The following is a 23932-nucleotide window of genomic DNA, read 5'->3' as shown; positions in this document are numbered from 1 at the left end:
CGGATATGTAATGTTGCAAGCCGAAGCTCTATATGGGATGAACAAGAATTGAGGGGTACTGCAAAAGAAATAGCTAGTAGACCATGACGTCGACTGGCTTGACCCATCTGCTCCTGCTTCTAAATGGCCCGTGTTTACCCCATTAGATAGCACAGGGTTTACCATTAACATTGTAATTATTCTCTAGATATATCGCTGGTCAAGATTCAAAGTTAACTTATAGTCGGAGAAGAAAGAGGCATGAGTTCGTGGTGTACATCATTTCCTTACAATTGCTTTCACGAGGCATGGGGTTTAAAAAAATAAGCAACAAGTAAGGAGCACTTTAGAAACTAAACTTTATGAACACGCGTATAAAGAGCTTACTTTGTAGACCATATCGTCTTTAATTTCTTTTAATTTCTTTAGTGTTTATTAATTAGACTTATAACAGATTTATTACTAACCTATATTATCTTAATAATTGTGTTTGTACGATTAATTTAGGACCGAGGGAGTAGGAGATTGAAGGTATAGCTCAACATTGAACTTTATGTCGTTATCTTTTTGAGGCGTTATTAAATAAGCATAACATTATTAGAGCAATGTCATAATTAAGCACTTGCTATAATAGTCAAAAGGTAGCATATTTAATAATGAAATTAAGTGACTACTCGTATATGTTAGTCGTCTCGTAAAATTTCTTTCCATTTAATCAAAAGTTCATAACCATATAGTAATATAAGACACCACCCCCTTCAAGTACTCTTGCATGCATATTCCTTCTACCCTTTATCCCACCAAATAAAATGAAGATTTGTGTTGCTCTTTGCATTATCTTCACGTTTTTTCTTGAGTTCTCAAATGGATATTCAGATCTTGATGCTCTCTTGAAGCTTAAAGCTTCTATAATATTGGCACCCACCGGGTCTGGGTTACACGACTGGAAATTACCCAAGCGTACCTCCAGTCGTGTTTCCAATCATTCCGATTCACATTGTTCATTTTCTGGAGTTTCTTGTGATGAAAATTCACGTGTTACGTCGCTGAACATATCCTTTACTCCTCTTTTTGGAACTATTCCTAAGGAGATTGGCATTTTAAACAAGCTTGTTTATCTCACGCTCGTATCTGACAATCTAACTGGTGAAATTCCGTTGGAGATGAGTAATCTTACTGAGATCAGGTTTATTGATTTGTCTTATAATTCTTTTACTGGTGAGCTTCCTAGCGTCATCATGGCTCGCATGACTAAGCTAGAGGCGTTCGATGTTACTTATAATAATTTCAGTGGGAAGCTACCAGTGGAGGTCCCTAAGTTGAAAAATTTGAAGACACTTTTACTAGGAGGTAATTACTTTTATGGGGAAATCCCTGAGGAATACTCTGAGTTTCCAAATTTAAAGACGCTAGATTTGTCAGGAAACGAGCTTTCAGGAAGGATTCCAGGGAGCTTGTCAAAGATATCGACTCTTAAGGAGCTTCGGCTCAGATACTTTAATAGCTATGAAGGCGGAATACCGCAAGAGTTTGGTTCTTTCGAGAAGCTAGAACTTCTTGACCTGGCATATTGTAATTTATCCGGAGGAATACCAGAGAGCCTTGGGAATCTTAAGATGTTGCATACAATGTTTTCTTTTTACAACAATATCAGGGGTGAAATACCAGCAAGCATGTCAAGATTGGTGAGTTTGAAATCACTTGATTTTTCTGACAATCAACTTATGGGTGGCATACCAAAGAGTTTTTCAGAATTGAAGAACTTGACATTACTCCATTTGTTTGGTAACCATCTGTCCGGTTCTCTCCCTCCTTTTATAGGAGATCTCCCGAATCTGGAGGTACTTATGTTATTTGACAACAATTTCACGTCATCGCTTCCAGATAATCTCGGCCGTAACGGCAAGCTACTAGAACTTGATGTCGCGGGCAACCGCTTCACTGGAACGATTCCACAAGATTTGTGCAAAGGAGGTAAATAATACTCCCTCCATCCCATTAAAGATGCCATAATTTAAATTTTCAAAATCTTTTGATTTAAACTTTAATTTTAAATAAATTTGTTTATGTTTTATAATAGTTAATAAAAGTTATATAAACTGTTTGAATTTTAGATATGTTTTTCATTGGTGTAAATTAAATTTCATCAAATATTATATAATACAAAAATTATATATTTGTAGTCATAATTGAAAACAAAGAATTTTAAAATTCAAAATAAGACACTTATAATGAGACGGTGAGATTACCTAACAAAACAACAAAATATAATTCTAGTAAAATACACGGAAAGTTAACAATATTTTTAAATAAAAATAAAATATTAAAAAAGTACAAAAATAACTTATAAATTCAAATTTAAATGTAAAATTATATATATAATTTAAAATAAAATAATATAATTCTAAAACAACATATATTTTATTTCATCTTCCGTAGTAATTCTTTGTAAATGAAATTTGTTTTAGTATTTTTTGATCTTCCATCTTTGATACATATCAATACCTTCAGATCCTTTTTGACTTAATTCGAGAGATTAATTACAACATCATTTTCTTGTGTGTCGGGTCCGTAATTAGTCAGTTTATGTAAACTTTTAATTATTAATAATTACGATGTATCTTATAAGAGTATTTTATTTTATTTTTCTTATTACTAATTAACATATAAAATTTTTATTATTATTTAAGGCTAAAAAATTACTAACAGATTATATGTTAGGAATTTGGTATAAATTAGTATGTGAACTTGATTACCACAATCATTTGACAAAAATTATTAATTTAAAAATTATGATATTATGTAAAAATTGTCACTGACTTTTGCTAATTATAGTAAGTATTGGGTCCTTAATAACGAATATTTAGTAAAATATAGGATTTTGATTGATTAATCTTTAAATATACATAAAAGATAAACCCTAATTGCAAAATTAAGAAATTTAGACCTTTACATGAAACACAACTTTTAATAAGAATCATTAGATTAAAATGTTGATGTCATATATCTTTTATAACTTTTTTAAAATTAATTTTAATATAATAAATTTAAATATATTTATTAATTATGAAAAGTAACTCTTATATTTTATAATTATTAAAAGTAATTAACTTAATGATATGTTTATGGAAAATAATTCCTAAACTTTATATTATTTTTTAAAATCAATTTTTTATTTTTTATTTTTCTTGTTATCAAATTTTGGCTTTATATATGTTTTAACGTATAATTCCTAAACTTTTTTTTTTCATGACGTTAATATCTTATGATATTTATATAATAGATAATTCTGATTTGCATATGATGTATAAAATAATCAAAAAAAAAAAAAATTATAAAAATGACAACATGACCGTTTTCATATTTTAATTAATTTTGATAAATTAATAAAATGATACAAATGTAATATGTAGATCGATTAGGTATGTGGATAATTGATCACTAGAACATCTGTTCTTTTTTTTTATATATATATCTATATCATGCAATTCTTTTTTTACATATATTTTACTCCATCCGTCCCATTAGAAGTGTCCAACTTTGAATATTCAAAGTCTTTATTTTTAAACGTTGACCTTAAATATATGCTTTTGTGTTATATAAAAGTTGATCAAAGTTATACCATTAAAAAATACGTCTAAAACACAATCGATTCATATAACTTTTATCAAGTATCATCTAACACAAATAATATTATTTAAGGTCAAAGTTGTAAATATTAGACTTTGAAAATTCAAAATAGGACACTCCTAGTGAGACGAAGGGAGTAATACATTTAAGGGATAAGTACCTCAAAAATGTAATGAATTATGTACGAATGTTTATGTTGTGTAATGAACTACTTAGATGTTTATTGTATGTAATAAATTTTCAAATCCAGGTTATTGGATGTACTCGACCAATCAAAAATTTACAAGTGACAACTTATATGATTGCTACATATACCCGGTACCTCCAATAACCGGGTACAAATCATAAACATTTAGGTAGTTCATTACATAAATTAAACATTCGTGCATAGTTTATTATATTCCATTGTACTTATCCCTACATTTAATTATATGTAAATAAATATAGCATTATTGTTTTTTAATACTATTTATTTACAATTAATATAAGATATCATGAAATATTAGTATATTATTAGTTATATATGTTTATCCGCGTATTACGCGGGATATAATCTAATAGATCCTTAAAAGTAAAAAAACTTATATGTACATGAGTAGACACAAAACATTGTAATATTAAAAGTTAATTTTTCAGCGAATGAAGTGGGTCAACTTTTTCTTTGACAAAAAACTTTTTCTCCTTGGTCGGGCTTTCAAGTAACAAAAAGGCTAGGTGAAACATAGTATCCCAACATGCCTAAATGCCTAGCTAGCGAGTGCAGTGTATGGTTGAACGCCAAGCCAAAAGGTAAGAGCCGCATAGTCTCTGTAGCTCCGAGATGAGATTCATATGGATTAGGTGATAATGATGATTACATGTACGTTAAAGTATATTATATGTTAAAAATTTATAAACCTTGTTATATCATTATTTATTAACTTGCTTATTAGATTTTGATATATCATATATGCAAGTTAAACTGTATTAAATTTTAAAAATAGTTATATATATATATTTTATAATTTTGATTGATATACTTATTGAAAATGTATGTTAATATATAGTTTTAATACTTTATGCAAGGAAAAAAATTATAAATACTATTTTGAAATTGTTTTAATTAATTAAGTAAATGATAAAAATTTTAAGAAAATTTCCCAAGTTAATGGATACAAAATATAGTAATTAATTATAAATTAAGTTTTTAGTGAGGCTAAAAAGTATAAACTAATGATAGAATACAAAAAAAAGATTTAAATTAGTGAGATTTTTTCTATAAATACTAATATAAATAGTATTTGGATATTGATTCTTATGATTTTTAACTTTTAATAGAATATTATAATTAAAAAATAATAATGATCTTATCAATTTCATTATTAAGGATTGGAGAGTTATGATTGATTAGTAAGTAGTTAATTCAGTTATCTGTAAGTCCCCTGGAACTGGATCGTTAGTAGCTTGCTACAGTTATTTAGAGGTGCGGAATCCCTCTCTATAATTTGGTGATCAACAATATGCCTTCAGATTATCTGCTGCCTCGCAGATCTTCTCTAGATAAGTAGAAAAATCCTTTGCCGACTTAACCTGCACAATATGCTTGAAATTTCGACAAATGTTCAACCCTAATCTATGTTAGGGTTCTGTATTTATAGGAGTCGTGCAACATGGGCTTCAGCGAGTCGAGCTCGTATTTCAAACTTAGCCCGACATAACTACGAGGTCGTAATTGATGTCATGCCTCGTAATTGACCCTGCAATTACGAGGTCGCATTTCCTCTATGAGTTACGAAATCGTAATTCATATTTAACAGATTATTATTACACATTCAATACTTCAACTTAATCTAGTATTCTATGCATAATACAAAGTCCATTAATGACAATCATATTACAAAGACATATTACAATATAATCTCAAACAATTTAGACTGCTATTGACATAGACGTGCACTTACAGACTCCCCTTTGGTAATAGCTTCTCGACGTTACAAGTTATGTCTTTGTCTCGTCTTTGTCATCAATCTACTTCCTCTGCTTCTTCTTGCTCTTGCTCTGCTCCTTCTTAGTCTTAGTCTCAGTCTCAAAATCAGAATCTGACTCTGAAGGAGTATGAGTAATACCTAACCGTCTCTTCTCTTGATCCCTCATAGATCCTGGATCATGATAATAATCAACGATCTCTACCCTAGCTCTCATATGAGCCTGTGGATCATAACCCAATCTTTTCTCTAGTCTATGCACGATCACTGGATGCAAATCCGACTCTGTAGAAGTATTGGTAGTAGAATCGGTCATGGTAGACTCACTATCTTGAGCACTAGCATCTTCAGTATTAGGAGCATAAGTAGCAGATTGCTCTACCAAACCTTTACTCAATCGATCAACGTCAACATCTTCTGTAAGGGGTTTGGTTTGAGGTGCCTCAAGCTCAACTATCATGTTTATCTTTGTAGACACTTGTTCTTGAGCTTGTGGAGCTTCTAGGGTTGCTTTGCCAGCAACACCAGCCTGGCTAGACTCTCCTTGAGTCTCTGTTCTCAAAATAGAACCACCTCCTAGCTCTTGAGTAGTTCTGGCAGCATCTGGATCTTCATTATGATCATCATGCGCTACCTTAGCCAACTCATCACCTCTACAACCTAAGCTATCTCTCTCCGCTTTAACCTTGAAATAGTTATCGATGAGCTCATGCAATTTATCTTCGGAGATCTTGACTCCCTTTTTCAATGCATCTGCCCTCCTGAAAACTTTCTCATCTAGAGTCAAATACTTTTTATACATGTTGGACACCACCACCTCGGCCTTGCCCAACTTAACCTCAAGCGCTTTATTCTGATCACTAACAACCTTCACATCAGTTTCCAAACAACTGACCAGGCTTCTCATCTCATTCATAGCCTTCTCATGCCGTTCTCTCTGCTTAGACATCTGTCTCTACAAATCAGCAAGGTTCAAAGTAGCCTCTTCAGTAACTCTTGGTTGTGATTCTGGCTGTGTAGTCGCAGGAACAACAACCCTTGGTACTCTCTGTGAACCACCACCAGCAGCAAAAGTCTCTTGTGCCCTGACAAGTCTTGTTCTTTTAAGCACTGGCTGCTCTAGTTCCCAATCTTCATCAGTCTCTCTTCTTATTCTTCCTTGAGTTGCCTCGGTAGGTTTAGGAACCATTCTGGATCCAACTCTGACAAATGCATGAGATCTGTGAGGATCATCATCACCGTCACTGCTAGACTCATCATCTGAATGCACAGAAGGCTCTCTGTCGGCTTCAACTTTAACAACATCCTTCCTTATACCTACAACATCACCACCTGATCTACTAGCCTGACCAACACCTGACCCACTAGCTTCACCAGCACCCGACCCAATAGCTCTAGCTGCTTCGGAATCACCTACAGCTCCAACTACATAATCATTTATGTCTTGGTCTAGGTCTACATCCACTAGATCATCATCATTGGCAGTGTACCTTCGCACTTGAGCAATATCACCCTCTGGATCAGCCATTTGCTCCAAAATATGATTAACGATTTCAGGATTGGCTTCAGGTTGGTTAATCACATCATCTGCAATCTGTACAACCACTTCAGGCTCTTTTGGTACATCACCTTCAACTACCACATCATGAAGCTGCTCTGGAAGCTCAACATTCCCTGCAGCTTCACCATCTTCTGGTTGAGGCCCTTCATATGCTGATATGACCCCATCCAAAGGTGCTACATAGTTGGGATTGATGATCGCATCGAATAATGCAACATGTTGTGCATTTGGATCATTCTGGTATCGAGACACAAACTCATCATAGCCACGTCTGATGATTATGCTCACATGCTTTACTTCCGCTATAGCTTGGAGATTTGGAAGTCGACATTGATTATCATCATCACGAACCTAGGAAACATCAAAAATCTCCTTTTTCCTGTGGTTGTGATCTGTTTCTTCATCTCTTCGAAGAAGAACTTCGATAAACTGTATGGCTTGTTGAACATTAAGCCAACCATTTGTGCTTGGGCTTCCTGGTTCAATGTATCAAAACCAGATTTCTTGTTGCTCAAACTAACATTTAGCACATGAGCCAGATACCTCCACCTGCCATAAAAACCCTTCTTAAACAGAGTTCTATTGGCCAGGTCACCTGCAAACCCCATCCGTCTAAAAGCACCCTGGATTAACTCATGACTATACTTGGTGACACCAGTTGCACCACCCTTTTTTGTTCCACCGTGCCCAGACGTAAAATATCAATGAGACCAGCAGCTGTGAACTGTATTCGCTGCCCGACAACTATGGTGTGAAAAATATGTTCATTTCCAACACGAATAGAGTTAACATTTGGCCAGAAATCTCTTAGATAATCTATATAGATAACTGGCGAACGAGTCAAAACATGATGAACTCTTGATCTTCTAAAGAAAGCGAATATCTCGTGATAATACTCGGTTCCTTCCTGATTATCATCAAAGTTCATCACGTAGTTATGTGCACCAATGAAATTTCTTGCCATTTCTGTAATCAATAGAAATAAATAATTACCTAAATCGACACAAAAATTCATATGCACATATACAACTAAAATTAACCCAGTAATTTAGTCGATCAATATAAATTATCCCTGTAATTTATCACTAATATAAATTATTCCTGTAATTTATAAAATTTATAACAAATCATAAATTATCTCTATATTAGTTAACTTTAATTATCTTTGTAATTTAGTTAAAATAAAAATTAACTCATTTTCAAATTTTTATTAAAAATAAACTTTTGAAAATCTGTTAAGTCAAATATGAGGTCGTATCTCTGTACGAGGTCGTATTTCAAGGTCAAAATACGGTCAACCAAACTCTAAAATACAAGGTCATATTTTCCAATTTGGCCACGTATTAGTCCAGGTTGTAAATCCAACTCGCAATCTAGAAGTCAATAAAGTCAAAATAAATTGACAAATACGAGGTCGTATTTCTGGGCTAGCAAACCCCTAAATACGAGGTCGTTGCACTGTTCATCTTCCCCAACGCGAAATCACGGTTTACCCAACCAAAACTTGTAAAAATCATTTCTATACATTCGTATTCAAACGATAAATATACCCCAACCCTTAGTTTTACCCAGAAAACATCAAAATCGAAGAAACTAAGGAAACCTAATTCGAAATATTCGAATCCTATTTTCTTGATTTTATTGTTTCATAGGTATACTGAACGATTAGAATATATACCTGTTGAGTCCCATTGATAAATGTAAGTTTAATGATGACAAATCTGACCTATAAACACTTAGAAATCTTTTGGTTCATGTAATGATCTGGGTCAGACTAAGCTGACACAGCTTGCGATCTATAACTGACCCAGATCATGCTTCATACTTTGTAATGTAATATATTATGGAAGCTAGTGTTATTCAAGCTGCATCAACAAGTTTAGCATTTAATCCAAGTCGAAGATGAGGATTGAAGATAGAAAACCAAGCTGGCAGTGGAAGGCAGCTTGGGATTAGCAGTCAGCTTGGAAACACTTAGGCATATTGGTGCTTTGACAAACAACCCAATCTGTGTCTGACAATCAAGTGAAGATAACAACCTGAATTGAAGATAAAGATAAATGACGTGACTAGGAGGAATCCTAGGATCCAGGTTGGTGGTTAGATATGCATATCCGTGTCCATACTGTTATTGGACGATGAAGAATGTGCAGTTGTACGTGGGGGACCGCAAGTACGATGAAGGCACGATTGATTATTCCTTGATCATACAACAATAGAAGAATACGTGGTTGAATTGGATACCAAGATAAGAAGGAGCTTTCGCCTATAAAAGCTACACTCCTAGTATGCATATGTGTGACATTCCTGAGAATCATTCTCCATACAAGTTTCTCTGCTCTTACACACAACTTAGTCTGTATGAAATCAGCTTGGGCTGATTCTCTTGAGCTAGAACTTATTGATTGTTGTTTGTCATTTCATAAGGTTGTTTAAATATCTGTAGACTATCTTCATTCCGCAACAACCCTGTAATTCTTTGTTAAGATTATTTCTTAATAAAGGATTACATTTGAAAACCACAATCTTCAAGAATGCTTATTTTTCCGCTTTATTGTTTTATTGATTCTTGTTCTTTACTTGTTTAAATACTTTATCTGGGTCTTAAAACGTTTAGTTTAAAAGTTTGTGAAATTCAAGAAAAGTTGTATTCACCCCCCTTCCCTCTACAACTATTCTGTGTATAATATACTTTGGTATATTGATACACTTTGAGACGTATCAATTGGTATCAGAGTAGGGGTTAAGAATTAACTTGACTTGATTCTTGCATATTTTCTTTATAGTAAAGCATTACGTCATCTTATATTGATAATGGTTCTTCAACCAGACCACCCATGTTTGACAAAGATGATTTTAGTGGGTGGAAAGGTCGAATGTCTTTGTTCCTTGAAGAATCCATCGATAATAATATGCCTGACATCCTTTAGGATGGTCCTTATGTTCCTACACAGACTCTTGTGGTTGAAGCTGTGGTCAGGGAAGGTCAGTTAAGGACAAGGCAGATTGGTCGGATGAGGATAGGAGATTGGCAAACATGGATGTGAAGGCTAGAAATTTCATTGTCCAAGCTGTGCCCAAAGATATCTACCATTCTATTAAAATGTGTTCAATTGCTAAGAAAATGTGGGGTACATTGACTATCATGTTTGAGGGTTGCTCTACTTCCATGGAGTCTACAATAGCAATCTTAACCAGGAAGTATCAGAGATTCTTCTCTTTGAGAAATGAATCCTTAACTGATACTCATACCCGCTTTAATGCCTTGGTAAATGAGTTAGCTGTTGTTGGAATTATGAAAAATAAAATGACCAAACTTGTAGCCATCGAATGTTCATCTTTTCCCTGATCTTCGTCTTAAACCTGAAAAGTTAATAAACTTACCGAAATTCTTTAACTTTTCCACGATCAATCTTTCTTAAAACACTTGTAAACGAGCTTTCCCGAATCTGAACCATTTGTAAATGTACATAAAGAGTTATAAAATTGATTCTTAATTCTTAAATCTCCCCCTCAATTTTATGACTATGAAATATAACGATGATTAATCATTATAACATCAATCATTCTTATGTACCCCCCCCCCCCCTCCTCAATTTATTACTGAGGTACATAACTATGATCCAATAATCAGAGCAATAATCATTTTTATGTACTCCCCATCAATTTATGACTGGGATACATAACTATGATCATATACTCAGAGCAATTCATATAAACAAATATGTAATATAATTGATTACTACTTTATATTCTTATGAAAATAATATTGACTAGGTTCTCCCCCTTAACTTATGAAATGTTTTCATAACTATATAATTTATATAATCAATTTAGAAATACCTTCCACATATATATATATATATATATATATATAAAGTTTGAAAATACGTTTTTGAAACTTTTCATATTCAAACATAATACTTATGTCTAAGGTTTAATATACATACCTACCTTTCATATTCATATAACTGTTTCTATTTATAAGGTTCATATGTCAAAACCTTTCAAATTCAAACGATATATTTATACCTAAGGTATACAAAAATACAAAAGCCTTTCACATTCAAACATTATGTTTCTATGTCTAAGGTAATATTTTATGTCTTTCATATTTACCAAATGTCTATGTCAAAAGTTTTTCATAAACTTCTATACTCACATTAAGTCTATATCTAAGGTTTTACATAAGCTTCTACATTCACTTAAAGTCTATGTCTAAGGTTTTACCTAACCTTCTACATTCACATAAAGTCTATGTCTAAGGTTTTACCTAACCTTCTACATTCACATTATGTCTATGTCTAAGAATTTTCATACATAGATGATAATCTTTCATATTCAAATGAACATTTCTATATCTAAGATCTTCAACTAATAGAAATTGCTATCATCATCTTGTAACTACTATATAAACAATATTTATAAAAACCTGATGGTATTAGCTCTTCAAATATCAAGACAAGGCTTTTGTCTTGAATACTTCAGTCTTTTGCTAAAAAATCTTTCCTTTAGATTGACTTCTCTGCAAATATACTGAAAAAGATAATTTCGAGACAACAAAAATTATTGCTATACCCGAAACTCGATCTTCTGAAACTTCTGATTTGAACAACAAACTTCAAACTCTCTGTATCGTCATGACAATCAACTAATGCACCAAAGCTTGTTGTAGTTCTCCTCCTCAATGATAAATCTCTCCAAATTAGCATATCTCGAGTCCCTGCTCGCCTTGCATAACCGGCATATGATAGAGAGTTGAATTTCCAACAATCAATCCTGAACTAGTTGACTTCCATGAAAACTAGAAACTTTGAAATTTGAAGCTTAAACTTCAGGATCATGGATCCTATTTCAAAAGCAATTATCATGTCTCAATATCTTCATAACTTGAATGTTTCTTCTGATCACTTGCAAAGTCTTCAGACAAAACATTTAAAATACAACTTCTTGTGCTTATGCCTGCACATAAAAGCTTAAAATATACACAGAAGATAAAAATAATAATTTTTATTCTTCATTATATCATTGCAATGTACAGCAATGATGACTTAATCTAGAACTACATTTTTCATTTTCTTCTCCTATTTTTGTTATTCTTCACAATTATAAGTCATAACAAATTGTATGACATCATCTTAGTCTAGAACTATAAATTTTCAAAAATCAAACCTTAAACATTTTATCGTGTTCTTAAGGTTTTTAAAATCATTGACCTATAAACTCCTTGTTTATCTGTCAACTTATCAGAAATCAAGAATCTTAAGATCCATGTCTTATTATTTAAGTAACATGACCTATAAACTTCCTTGTTTATCTGTCAATTTGATAATTAGAACTGTAAAAACTCTGTTCTATCGTTCTAAGGAAACCAATGGATAGCCTAATCTAAGGTCTTCCGATAATTTGTGCAAACTTATATAGATTCCGTTTCCAAAGTCACTTGTCTTTATCTCTGTAAAACATCTAACTAAAACCTAATCTCTTATACATTTGCATGTAGAAACTCCAAAAACCATACATAATACTCCTTTGATTGCCTCATCACACTAGTATACATCTTGGTTAAATTAACTAACAGTTATAAATACTTCTATGATCGCCTCATCACACTAGTATTTATCTTTGTTACATATAAATGACCTATACAGCCCTGTGTATCCGTCTTTCTTGCACTTTAACTTCACGACCTACAGAAAACTCATATGTTCATCGTCCTGTTAATCTGCACACCATAACAAACATTAAAACACATAGATTTAATGATGTTTGTTAAATAAACCAAAAATGAATCTGCTTAACAATCTATTACTGGACTAAGTCATATAAAGGTCAAATAATTCACTGCAAGCACTTTCGAATTTGCACATACTATCAAAATTATTTAGAATCTCTGTTCCAAATCTTTTTGATATAACAAAAATCTTTTCAAATATTAAATTCAAAACTATGAACATCTCTGTGTTCATTCTTAAGAAAATCTTCTTTCTAAAGAGTAAGCAATTAAGTTAATATCTGTTAATTGAAATCAACAACTCTGTGTTCTTTTCCTTAAACCCATATTCTGTTAATATGACACACTTTCTTTTAGCTTTTGATCACTACACTATCGCTTAACTACCCTACTCGTTTATTTAGTGTTCATAGAACGTAGTTGTGTCCTCTCGGAAACTAGATTCTATTATGACTCTGTCTCTCGTGCAATAGGAACTTTTATTTTACAACAACAACAACAATAAAAATTACACATTTTCACAAAAAACATTACACACACACACACATACACTGAACATAAACGAATAACATAGTTACAAGAGCTAAAGTTACTGTTGATTAGATTAGATTAGCATGTTACATAAGCCTACAAGCGAGAAATAATTCTCTTATTATTAGTTATGAATAGTGATCCAAAAACGAATACCAATATGTATGTCCTCTTAAACACTCGATACTTCCAGTTTTCTTTTGGTTTGTGACACTTTCGACATACCCTGGCCAAGGACAATCACCATGCAACTCGAGTAGCCTAATTTGCCACTTTATCACGTTTGCGAACTTAAGTGACCCACATTCAAATATACTCCCACAATCGACACAAGCACTAAAATTAAGACATTTGGAGAGTATAGGGAGAAAGCCTTTAAGAATCAAGTCAGCAGTGATAGGTCGGTGATTCCTCACACGCAAAGTGACATAACTTGACTCACGTACGGAAATATACCCAACATTACATAATGCTAAGTACTTGCATATTTGTGACATAACTTTAAAGCACTTATGAGACCCATGTAGCGAACTTTTTGACAACCTATCCCAAGTTGGAAGCTTTAGGTAGGCTAGGTATACAAAGACACCCCAAGGACTTACTTGTCTGAATCTCAAAGGCCACATTAGCTCCATAATTTTCAACAAATTTATTGATATTTGCATATCTTGTCACAAATATACATCCAAAAAACAATACACACACATGTATGTACCCGAGATATTCTATATAAAGACCAAATATACAAAATTACAATGCTAGATTTTTCGTAAGATTTAAGGACCATTCTCAATAAAGATCAAGCATTCTCAGCCATATATTTGAATATATTTCCCATAAGAACATTGTATTCATTAAAGTTCAGATTATAAGGAAACCTTGGTAATTTGTGCCTATCGATACATCATATAATGGTATCACTGAACAAAGCAATTTAAAGTACAATTAAGTATGCTTAAAAGCTAAAGTCTCGTCACGTCTAATCATCTTGATGCAGTGACCTTACTCTATTTATTATTTTCTTATTATTTCTGATTTTTCTGATTTTAATTTTGTTTTCCAGACTCTATTTGACACACATACAAAACAACACAAAACACTGACACATTTTACAAAGTTCCTTTTGAGAGACACTGTCACTATAGATTTCTCGTTACAATCAATTGGACTAGCAACTCGAAACGAGTCCGGTCGAAAGCCTTAGTGAACAGATCAGCTAAATTAAAGTCACTCGGCACCTTTTCTAGGACTATTAATTTCTTTTCAGCATAATCACATATAAAATGAAACCTTATGTCTATGGTCTTAGTCCTACTGTGCTTAACAGGATTATTGGTAATGCATATGGTGGATTCATTATCAATCTTTATGGGAGTGCAAAGGAAATTCTGACTGTAATCACGCAGTTGTTGCTGAATCCATAGAACCTGTGAACAACATCCACCATCTGCCATGTATTCTGCCTCGCAAGACAAGATTGCAACAAAAGTCTGCTTCTTACATTGCCAAGAAACCAATCTCCCCCCTAAGAACTAACATCCACCTGAAGTCAATTTCCTATCAAAGTTGCAGCCTCCATAATCAGCATCTGTATAAGCTACGAACTCAAAGTCTCATGTGACTTTCCCTGGGACAGGACTGATAACGCGCACACAAACAAACTGCAAACATGATGTCTGATCTTGATGTGGTAAGATACATCAAAGAACCTATCATGGCCCTGTAATGAGTAGGATCAACTTCTGGATCATTAAGTGAAAACATCCCAAGTTGATGGTTCTTTTGTATGGGAGTATCCATCGGTGAAGTATCTTCCATTCCAAGTCGTTTCAAAATATCTTGAGCATACTTCATCTGATGAATGAAGAATCAATCCTTTTTCTGTTCAACTTGCAAACCCAAAAATAAATTCATCTCTCCCATAGCGCTTATCTCAAATGTCCCTTTCATGATCTGCTCAAATTCCTTGCACATCTTTTCGTTTGATGACCCAAAAATAATGTCATCTACGTAAACTTGTACAAGTAGGAAATCCTCTCCCTTTCATTTTGTAAATAACGTACTATCGATCAATCCTCTCTCAAATCCATTTTCAAGAAGATGCTTCGACAGCTTGTCATACCATGCCCTGGGTGCTTGATGTAATCCATACAAAGCCTTATTCAGTCGATAGACTTTATCAGGATGATCTGGATCTTCAAACCCTGGCGGTTGAGTAACATACACTAATTCCTAGACAGTAGCATATAAGAATGCGCTCTTGACGTCCAATTGATATACCTTAATGTCCTTGAAAGCAGCAAAAGCTAGAAACAGACGAATAGCTTCCAGCCTAGCAACCGGTGCAAACACCCCAGTGTAGTCCAACCCTTCCTGTTGAGCAAAACCCTGAACAACTAGCCAAGCTTTATTACGTGTCACAACTCCTTTTTCTTCCTTCTTGCACCTGAAAACTCATCTGATGTCGAAAGGATATTCTCCCAATGGAAAATCAACCAACTCTCAAACCTAGAGTTTGTCAAATTGAAAGAGTTCCTGCTGTATTGCTTCAACCCTAGATGGATCTTTCAAAGCCATTTGAATATTACTCGGCTCTTCTTGAGATACAAAGCATTTGAACTTGCATTCATCAACTATACCAGTTTCTTTCATCTGTGCGAATAAACTAGTAAGTTTGTTTAACTGAGCTCTTGTCTTAACCCTTGCACTTGGTTCACCAATAATATCCTCAACTTAATGATAATTGTTGACTCTATGTTGTGTAGCTTTATCAACTTGAAGATTTACACCCAAATTTTAACCTATTTCTCCTTGATCAACAGATCCATGAGAAGGAGAGTAACTGGTTCTGATTCTTGTGTAGCTGTGTCTTCGGTTCCCTTTGATAAACCATCTGCACTGGTGTTACCTAAAGTTGACACGGGCTCTGCATCAGGATCCTTTCTTGATTCCTCACTATTCCTTGATGTTGTAGCAGTCGCAGATTCTAAAGTAGTAGTAGTACTTGCTCCTATGTTTTGATCACGTAGTAATACTACATCATCTACCTTTGAACTACCTGCACCAAAAGAAATCGGACCATTAAAGGAAGTAAACACATCATCATAATTAAACAGGATAGCTGACCCTTGGTATATCGGGGGTTTATAACTAGAAATCACGACGTTGTAACCAACATCGACTATTTCAGCCTTAATATTGTACACCCGCCTATTTGGAGATCCCGGAATATAACCAAGAAAAATTCCCTCCTCAGCCTTCTAGACAAATTTGGGTTGGTCAAGGACTTTTAAAAATGTACATGGGACTCCAAAATGTTCCAACCCAGTTAAATTCGGTTTTCTATTGTTTAAAAACTCGTAAGGTGTCTTATTGAATCTTTTAACAATTAAAACCCTATTTAACACGTGACAAGCAGTGTTCACTGCTTCCCCCCAAAACTTAGTAGGAAGCCTTAAATCAACTAGCATGGTCCAGGCGGTCTCTATCAAAGTTCTGTTCTTTCTCTTTACTACTCCATTTTGCTGGGGCTCATAGGGTGCACTGAATTGATGCTCAATTCCTTTGCTCAGACAGTAGACTTCCATAATTTGATTCTTGAACTCTGTCCCATTATCACTCCTGATTATCTTCACTCTTGTATTGTACTGGTTTTCAACCCTTTCCAAGAACTCCATGAGAATTTGAGTAGGCTCATCCTTGGTCTTCAAGAAAAATACCCACGAGAATCTAGAGTAGTCGTTGATAATTACTAGACAGTAGTACATAAACCCTATGCTTTGTACGTTTACTGGCCCAAATAAATCCATGTGCAATAACTGAAATGGAGCGGCAGTAGAATTTTGAATCTTCGGATTCTGTGGCTTCTTAGTTTGTTTTCCTTTAAGACACGACATACATTTATCTTCCACCATAAATCTCTTAGTTGGAACACCGAGAACCAATCCATTACTTGTGATATAATTCATCTTTCTGAAATGGATGTGACCCATTCTTCTATGCCATAACAGAGATTCATCTTTTGAAGCTTTAGTCAACAAACACACTGGCTCCACTGAATCAACAACACCCAATTCCAAAGCATAGATATCCTTCCTCCTTGGAGTCTTCAGCAAGATCCACTCATCTGGAATAACATTACCTGGCTTCAAGATCAGGGCCTCCCTTTTTGTGAAATGAACTGGATTCCCTTTATCGCATATTTGAGACACACTCATGAGGTTATACTTCAATTGTTCAACAAAATTAACATTGTCCATTTTGATCTTCCCATTGATGAATTTTCCAATTCCAGAATGTTACCACCCTTGAACCAGCAAAACTGACATAAGATCCTTTAACAGGAGTAAATTATGTTAACAATCTCTTATCTCCTGTCACGTGTCTTGAACATCCACTATCGACAAACCAAATCCCGGTAGTTTTCCTTAGTGGCTCCTTTTGTTCAATAACTTCAAGATGTGCCATGAAACTCATCTCAGCTTCAATTGCATTTAAGATTTCAGCTCTTACTGGCTCTGATGGCTCGGGTTCCTCTTCTACCTTCTGATGAAGACTATCAGGATCATCTATGGCATCAAAGTCTTGAATCACAACCATAAATGCATGATACTGATCATCGGTACTAGTCGAACCCCAATTATATGTACCATCATTTTGAACCACCAATGCTCTTGAGTTATCTGTTTCTCTTGAGCTACGGTTCCCAGTATTAGCATATTGACGTCCAAAATTCTGACTAGCAATAGAACCACTTTGATTGAAGTTCTGACGACTTGTAGCAGAATTGTTGTCCCGTCTTGGCCTCTGACACTCACGAGAAAAATGTCCAAAGCCATCACATTTAAAACACTTCACCTTGGTCTTGTCAAATCCTACTTTGCCGTCAATAACCTTCCTTCCAGTTCTATCAGTGAATAGCTGAACTATTAATGTTAACATAGCCAATTGCCAGTTCAGATCCATTTCTTCCAAATCATCTGGATCAACTTGCTTGGAATCCTCCCTAACCAGTTCAGGATCAGTCAGTTTTCCTCCAATTAGCTTCTCATGAGCAGACACAAATGAAGCGAGCATGCCCAGATGTCCCTCGGCATATCTTATGCTCATCGGCATACCTGTAAAATCCGAGCTTGGAGAAATACCATTCTGATTCCCATTATGAACAACCATGGTTGATTCTGGAGAAGTTACATACATTAAGTTGTTGTCAGAATCCATTGACATCTTTAACTTTTCCTCATCTCCACTATAGAAGGCAGTAATCCCTCCACCTGAAGATTTTGCAGAAGGAATGCTTGACTTGCTATGATAGAGTTCGGGACGCTGAACAAAATGCCACCTGCTTCCTTTGACTTTCGTTTCATATCTTGACCTCTCAGCTTTCGAATAATCTGATCCAGAGTCCATGTACTGAATTCGGGATTTTGCTGGATAGATGTTACAAACCCTTCCCACTTGATAGGAAGAACTTCCAGCAACTTCTCGATAACCTCCTCCGGATCAGGCTTATACCCAAAGTAAGCAAGCTCAACCGGCAAATGAATGTAACGAATCAGCATCTCATCAAGGGATTCATCTTTGAAGCTGGTAAAGACATAATACTGCTTCCTTAACAAGTCTTTTCTCCTCTTCTTGAGATCTTCGTCACCTTCACAATGCTCTTTGAGTGCATCCCATAAGCCTTTTGCAGTTTGATACTTTTCAAACAGATGCAAGAATTCCCCTTGGAGAGCCATTCGGAGTGATCCCAAAGTTTTACTTTTAGCCTCGTAGTCCTTCTTTTTATCAACGTCCATTTGCTCATACGTGGCTCGCTTTCCACCACTCGAACCTGCAACTTCCTTGTCACCTGGCACTGTTGGATGAACATAACCGTTTACAATACAAATCCACATTCGGCATCCATCAATCTACAGTATGACTCGAATCTGCCCTTCCAATTGAAATATCTGTCAAGGCTTATAAACTTGGGCGGTGAGTTGGCCTTTCCGGTCTCATGATCCATCATAGTCAATTCATTCAGCAAAGCTTAATAGTTTGCGGCCAATTGAGACGTCATTTTCTCTGAGCTGTTAAAGTTCACGAGCTGTTTAAAATAAACGAGGTCGCAAAGTTCACGAGATCACAAGAAATACAAGGTCGCAATTACACTCGAGGTCGTAATTGAACTGGTGAGGTCGTAATTGAGCTCACGAGGTCGCAAACGATATACGAGGTTGCAATTGAGCTGGCGAGGTTGTAATTAGCTACCCAGGTTGCAAATCGAGCTGGATGAGGTAATACGAGCCCGCGAGGTTGCAAACGATGTTGTATCATTTAGATCTCTTGAATTCGAAACCCTAAAAGCCAAAAAACCAAATTCGACTGCTGCACCACCAAAATATGACACAAAGAAGATTTCCGGTCGTAAACTCGTGAAAGAATCACGTCTAAACGACCCTAAATCAATATTGTTTAACACCAACAAGCTATAACCTTCCGGTATTGAACCAACCTAGCTCTGATACCAATTGTAAGTCCCCTGGAACTGGATCGTTAATAGCTTGCTCCAGTTATTTAGAGGTACGGAATCCCTCTCTATAACTTGGTGATCAACAATATGCCTTTAGATTATCTGCTGCCTCGCAGATCTTCTCTAGGCAAGTGGAACAATCCTTTGACGACTTAACCTGCACAATATGCTTGAAATTTTGACAAATGTTCAACCCTAATCTTTGTTAGGGTTTTGTATTTATAGGAATCGTGCGACATGGGCTTCAGCGAGTGGAGCTCGTATTTCAATCCCAGCCCGACATAATTACGAGGTCGTAATTGATGTCATGCCTCGTAATTGACCTTGCAATTGCGATATTGCATTTCCTCTATGGATTACGAAGTCGTAATTCATACTTAGCATATTATTATTACACATTCAATACTTCAACTTAATCTAGTATTCTATGCATAATACAAAGTCCATTAATGACAATCACATTACAAAGATATATTACAATATAATCTCAAACAATCTAGACTGCTATTGACATAGAAGTGCACTTACATTATCTTTTCATTTTCTATAACAATAAGTGGAGATATTTTAGATTATGTGCGACTATTTTATATTATTGACAACTCATATTTTAGCTTATGTGTCAGTTTATGATAATTTTAATGTTTTTTATTTAAAAATATAATGAAAAATGACATATAAAATATCTTGACACTTTATTCGTCATATTCTCATTTTCCTACGTGGGGTTCATATGTCGACATTTACTTTTATCAATTGTAAATAGCAAATAAAGCCTAAAACAATACTATAACTCATGACCTCTAACTTAATGTTTATTTTGTGATTGATACCAGGAAATTTACAGTACTTATTTCTAATGGAAAATTCGTTCTTTGGGCCACTACCTGCTCAACTTGGCAGTTGCAAGACATTGATAAGAATACGAGTTGACAATAATTACTTGAACGGATCTATTCCCGTTAGCCTCTTCAGTTTGCCAGAACTCATCAAGGTTGATCTCCGCAATAACAACTTCAGCGGCGAACTTCCTGCAGAAATGTATGGCCCCTCTCTTGAATTTATTTTAATATCGAACAATAACTTCACAGGGAAAATACCTTCAGGAATAACCGGTTCCGTTAATCTACAAATACTCTCCCTTGAATTAAATAACTTCGTTGGTGAACTACCTGAGGAAATATTTAACTTTAAAAGTTTGTATACGATTAATCTTGGTGGCAACAATCTCACCGGTGTCATTCCAGATTCAATTGGTAATTGTTCGGCTTTGATAACTGTAGATTTTAGCCGAAATAATATATATGGTGAAATTCCAAAAGGTTTTCATAATTTGGCAAGCTTGAGCAACCTTAATCTCTCACGAAACAAACTGACGGGAGAGATTCCAAGCATATTAGGTCACATTAACAGCTTGACGGCGTTAGATCTTTCGTATAATATGTTGTCGGGTATAGTCCCCTCAGACGGACGACTACAAGAATTCAATGATGCGATATTCGCTGGAAACTCTAACCTTTCTTTACTACATACCGATCACAGTCCACACAAATCTAAAGATCACAAGCGACAATCAATCATCAAATCAAAACTCGTGATCATCCTAATCAGCACAGTTGCCTTATTCACAATATTGATATGTTTCGGTGCATCAGTATCTATCATATGTATAAAAAAGAAACGTGGTAATCAATCTGAAACATGGAAGCTTACCACATTTCAAAAATTAGGTTTTAAAGTTGAAGACATCGTAGAGTGCTTGAAAGAAGAGAACGTGATTGGGAAAGGTGGTGCTGGAACCGTGTATCGTGCTTTGATGCCCAATGGTGTTGATGTTGCTATCAAGCGTCTACATGGCCGGGACTATGGGTTTGATGCAGAGATTAAAACGTTAGGAAGATATAAGCACAGGAACATAGTGAGATTACTTGGATTTGTAACAAAAGGAGAAGTCAATCTTCTAATTTACGAGTACATGTCCAATGGGAGTTTAGGTGACATTTTGCATGGACCAGGAGGGGAACATATCCAATGGGAAGCAAGGTACAAAATTGCCGTGGAGGTGGCAAAGGGATTGTGTTACCTTCACCATGATTGCTCACCAATGATTGTGCATCGAGATGTCAAATCGAATAATATACTGTTAGATTCTGACTTTGAGGCTCATGTTGCTGATTTTGGTCTGGCCAAGTTCTTGAGGCCCTCTGGTGCTTCCGAGTACATGTCATGTATTGCTGGATCATTCGGATATATTGCTCCAGGTAAATGTTTTTAATGCATAACCTTACAATTCCGCTTTCAACTTTGATATAACATTCTCTAAAAGTAGTATTTACCTATGGGAGTGATTAGTTAGTACCAAATTCATTCTTTCAATTTATTTTAACACATCTAATCTAGGAGGCTAGGAATAACCAAACTGTATATATGGTTTTCCATAATATAGGTCTCTCCTACAATGGTATATATGTAACCAGCTCCAAGTCAGACTTAGATGCTCACAAATGGGCTAAAGCCCGAAAAAAGTCGGTCACGCCCAAGCTTGGTCAAGATCGTGCTATGCCTAAAACCCAAAAAATCCCGAAAGCTCGACCCTAAGCTTGAAAGCCCGGGCTCTTTCGATAATTGCCAGGCTTGGACTTTTCAGGCAGCTCTTTTTGAAAAAGGTTATATACATATATATATATCAAATGGCCCGGTCTGACCCTGCCTAGCCTGTTCGGGCCTTAATTGACCTATAAGCCCGGCCGAAGTTTTTGCCAAGTTTTTTTTTAACAAAAACTGAAGGGGGTGACCGGGATCGGACTTTGTGCATCTCTAGTCAACCTTGTGGCATGGTGTCCTATAGGTCTCTCTTGGTCGAATCTTACTTAGTAAGCATCTTTGGTTTTTCTAAGCAAAAAATAAAAAAAATATGGCATAAGATTACTTTCTAAAGAGGGATCCGTCTTCGTTTAATTTTATATTCAATCATATATGAATGTACTAGGAACATGATTAGACATTTTGCAAATAAATATAATTTGATAGCTAGGCTGCTACATTAGAATTGTCTTATCAAATAAGATGTTACAGCTATAAATATTGTGAGCATGTATTGATAAATCAACTTGAATAGTCGTTGCTTCCATCTATTTATTCTTTGTCTGATTATACACTGTGTTTTGTGAACTACATTATAGCTGTTGCCTTGTTCATTGAAAAACTTTACGAAGTGTGTTTTATTGGTTTAAACCTTTATATATGTCTCTGTGCTTATTTCAGAGTACGTACACACCTTAAAGGTAGATGAAAAAAGTGATGTCTATAGTTTTGGAGTTGTGCTTCTTGTACTGATATCAGGTAAAAAAGCAGTGGGGGAGTTTGGTGATGGGGTGGAGATTGTTAAATGGGTTAGAGATACGATTTCAAAGAACCCTCGCCCAACAGATTCTTCTGTCGTGTTGTCTTTATTGGATTCGAGGCTCAGGGGTTACAGTCTCTCAAGTGTGGCAGATGTGTTAAAGATCTCGATGATGTGCGTGAGATACGACAGCACAACTAGGCCTAGCATGAGGGAAGTCGTTTACATGCTAACAAATAATCCTCCACTCGAGGCCACACTTGCTGCATAAACATGCTTAATTTGAAAAGTAACTACAAACTACTTGTGGCAACTTAATTATATTAAATATCTCTGTGTGTCTCTCTGTCTCTGTATATATATTAATAGGTGTATTTCTTTGTTGCGTGCATGCTTGAAGAAATCACAGGGCTTGATATTGTATAAACATCTCATGATACATTAAGTATAAATCTTTCTGATTTTGCAGTATATAATGTGACCCATCAGCACAGTTCACTTATTTCTATTGTTTAATTTATATTCCATGGTCAGCTGTCATGTATCTAATGATGATGACGTTTTGATCCTACCATGACTTCATGAATTGGTACTTTTTCTAAGTTCAATTTATAACGAGTTTTCAAAATTCTCATTCTATAACGATTGATTCATATTTAAATATTCTTGAATTGGT

General features: G+C 35.0%; 1 protein-coding gene across 1 annotated transcript; it reads left to right on the top strand.

The window, feature by feature from the left end:
* Positions 1–788: 788 nt before the first annotated feature.
* Positions 789–23527, top strand: LOC122604145 (receptor protein kinase CLAVATA1-like). The gene is made up of 3 exons (XM_043777043.1): positions 789–1953; positions 20750–22174; positions 23178–23527. The coding sequence occupies exons 1-3, from the start codon at positions 789–791 to the stop codon at positions 23525–23527; spliced, it is 2940 nt and encodes a 979-aa protein (XP_043632978.1).
* The last annotated feature ends 405 nt before the right edge of the window (positions 23528–23932 follow it).

The sequence above is a fragment of the Erigeron canadensis genome, chromosome 6, assembly GCF_010389155.1.
Source record: "Erigeron canadensis isolate Cc75 chromosome 6, C_canadensis_v1, whole genome shotgun sequence".
Lineage (NCBI taxonomy): Eukaryota > Viridiplantae > Streptophyta > Magnoliopsida > Asterales > Asteraceae > Erigeron > Erigeron canadensis.
The sequence above is the reverse complement of the archived record's forward strand: the minus strand, read 5'-3'. Positions and strand labels throughout refer to the sequence as shown.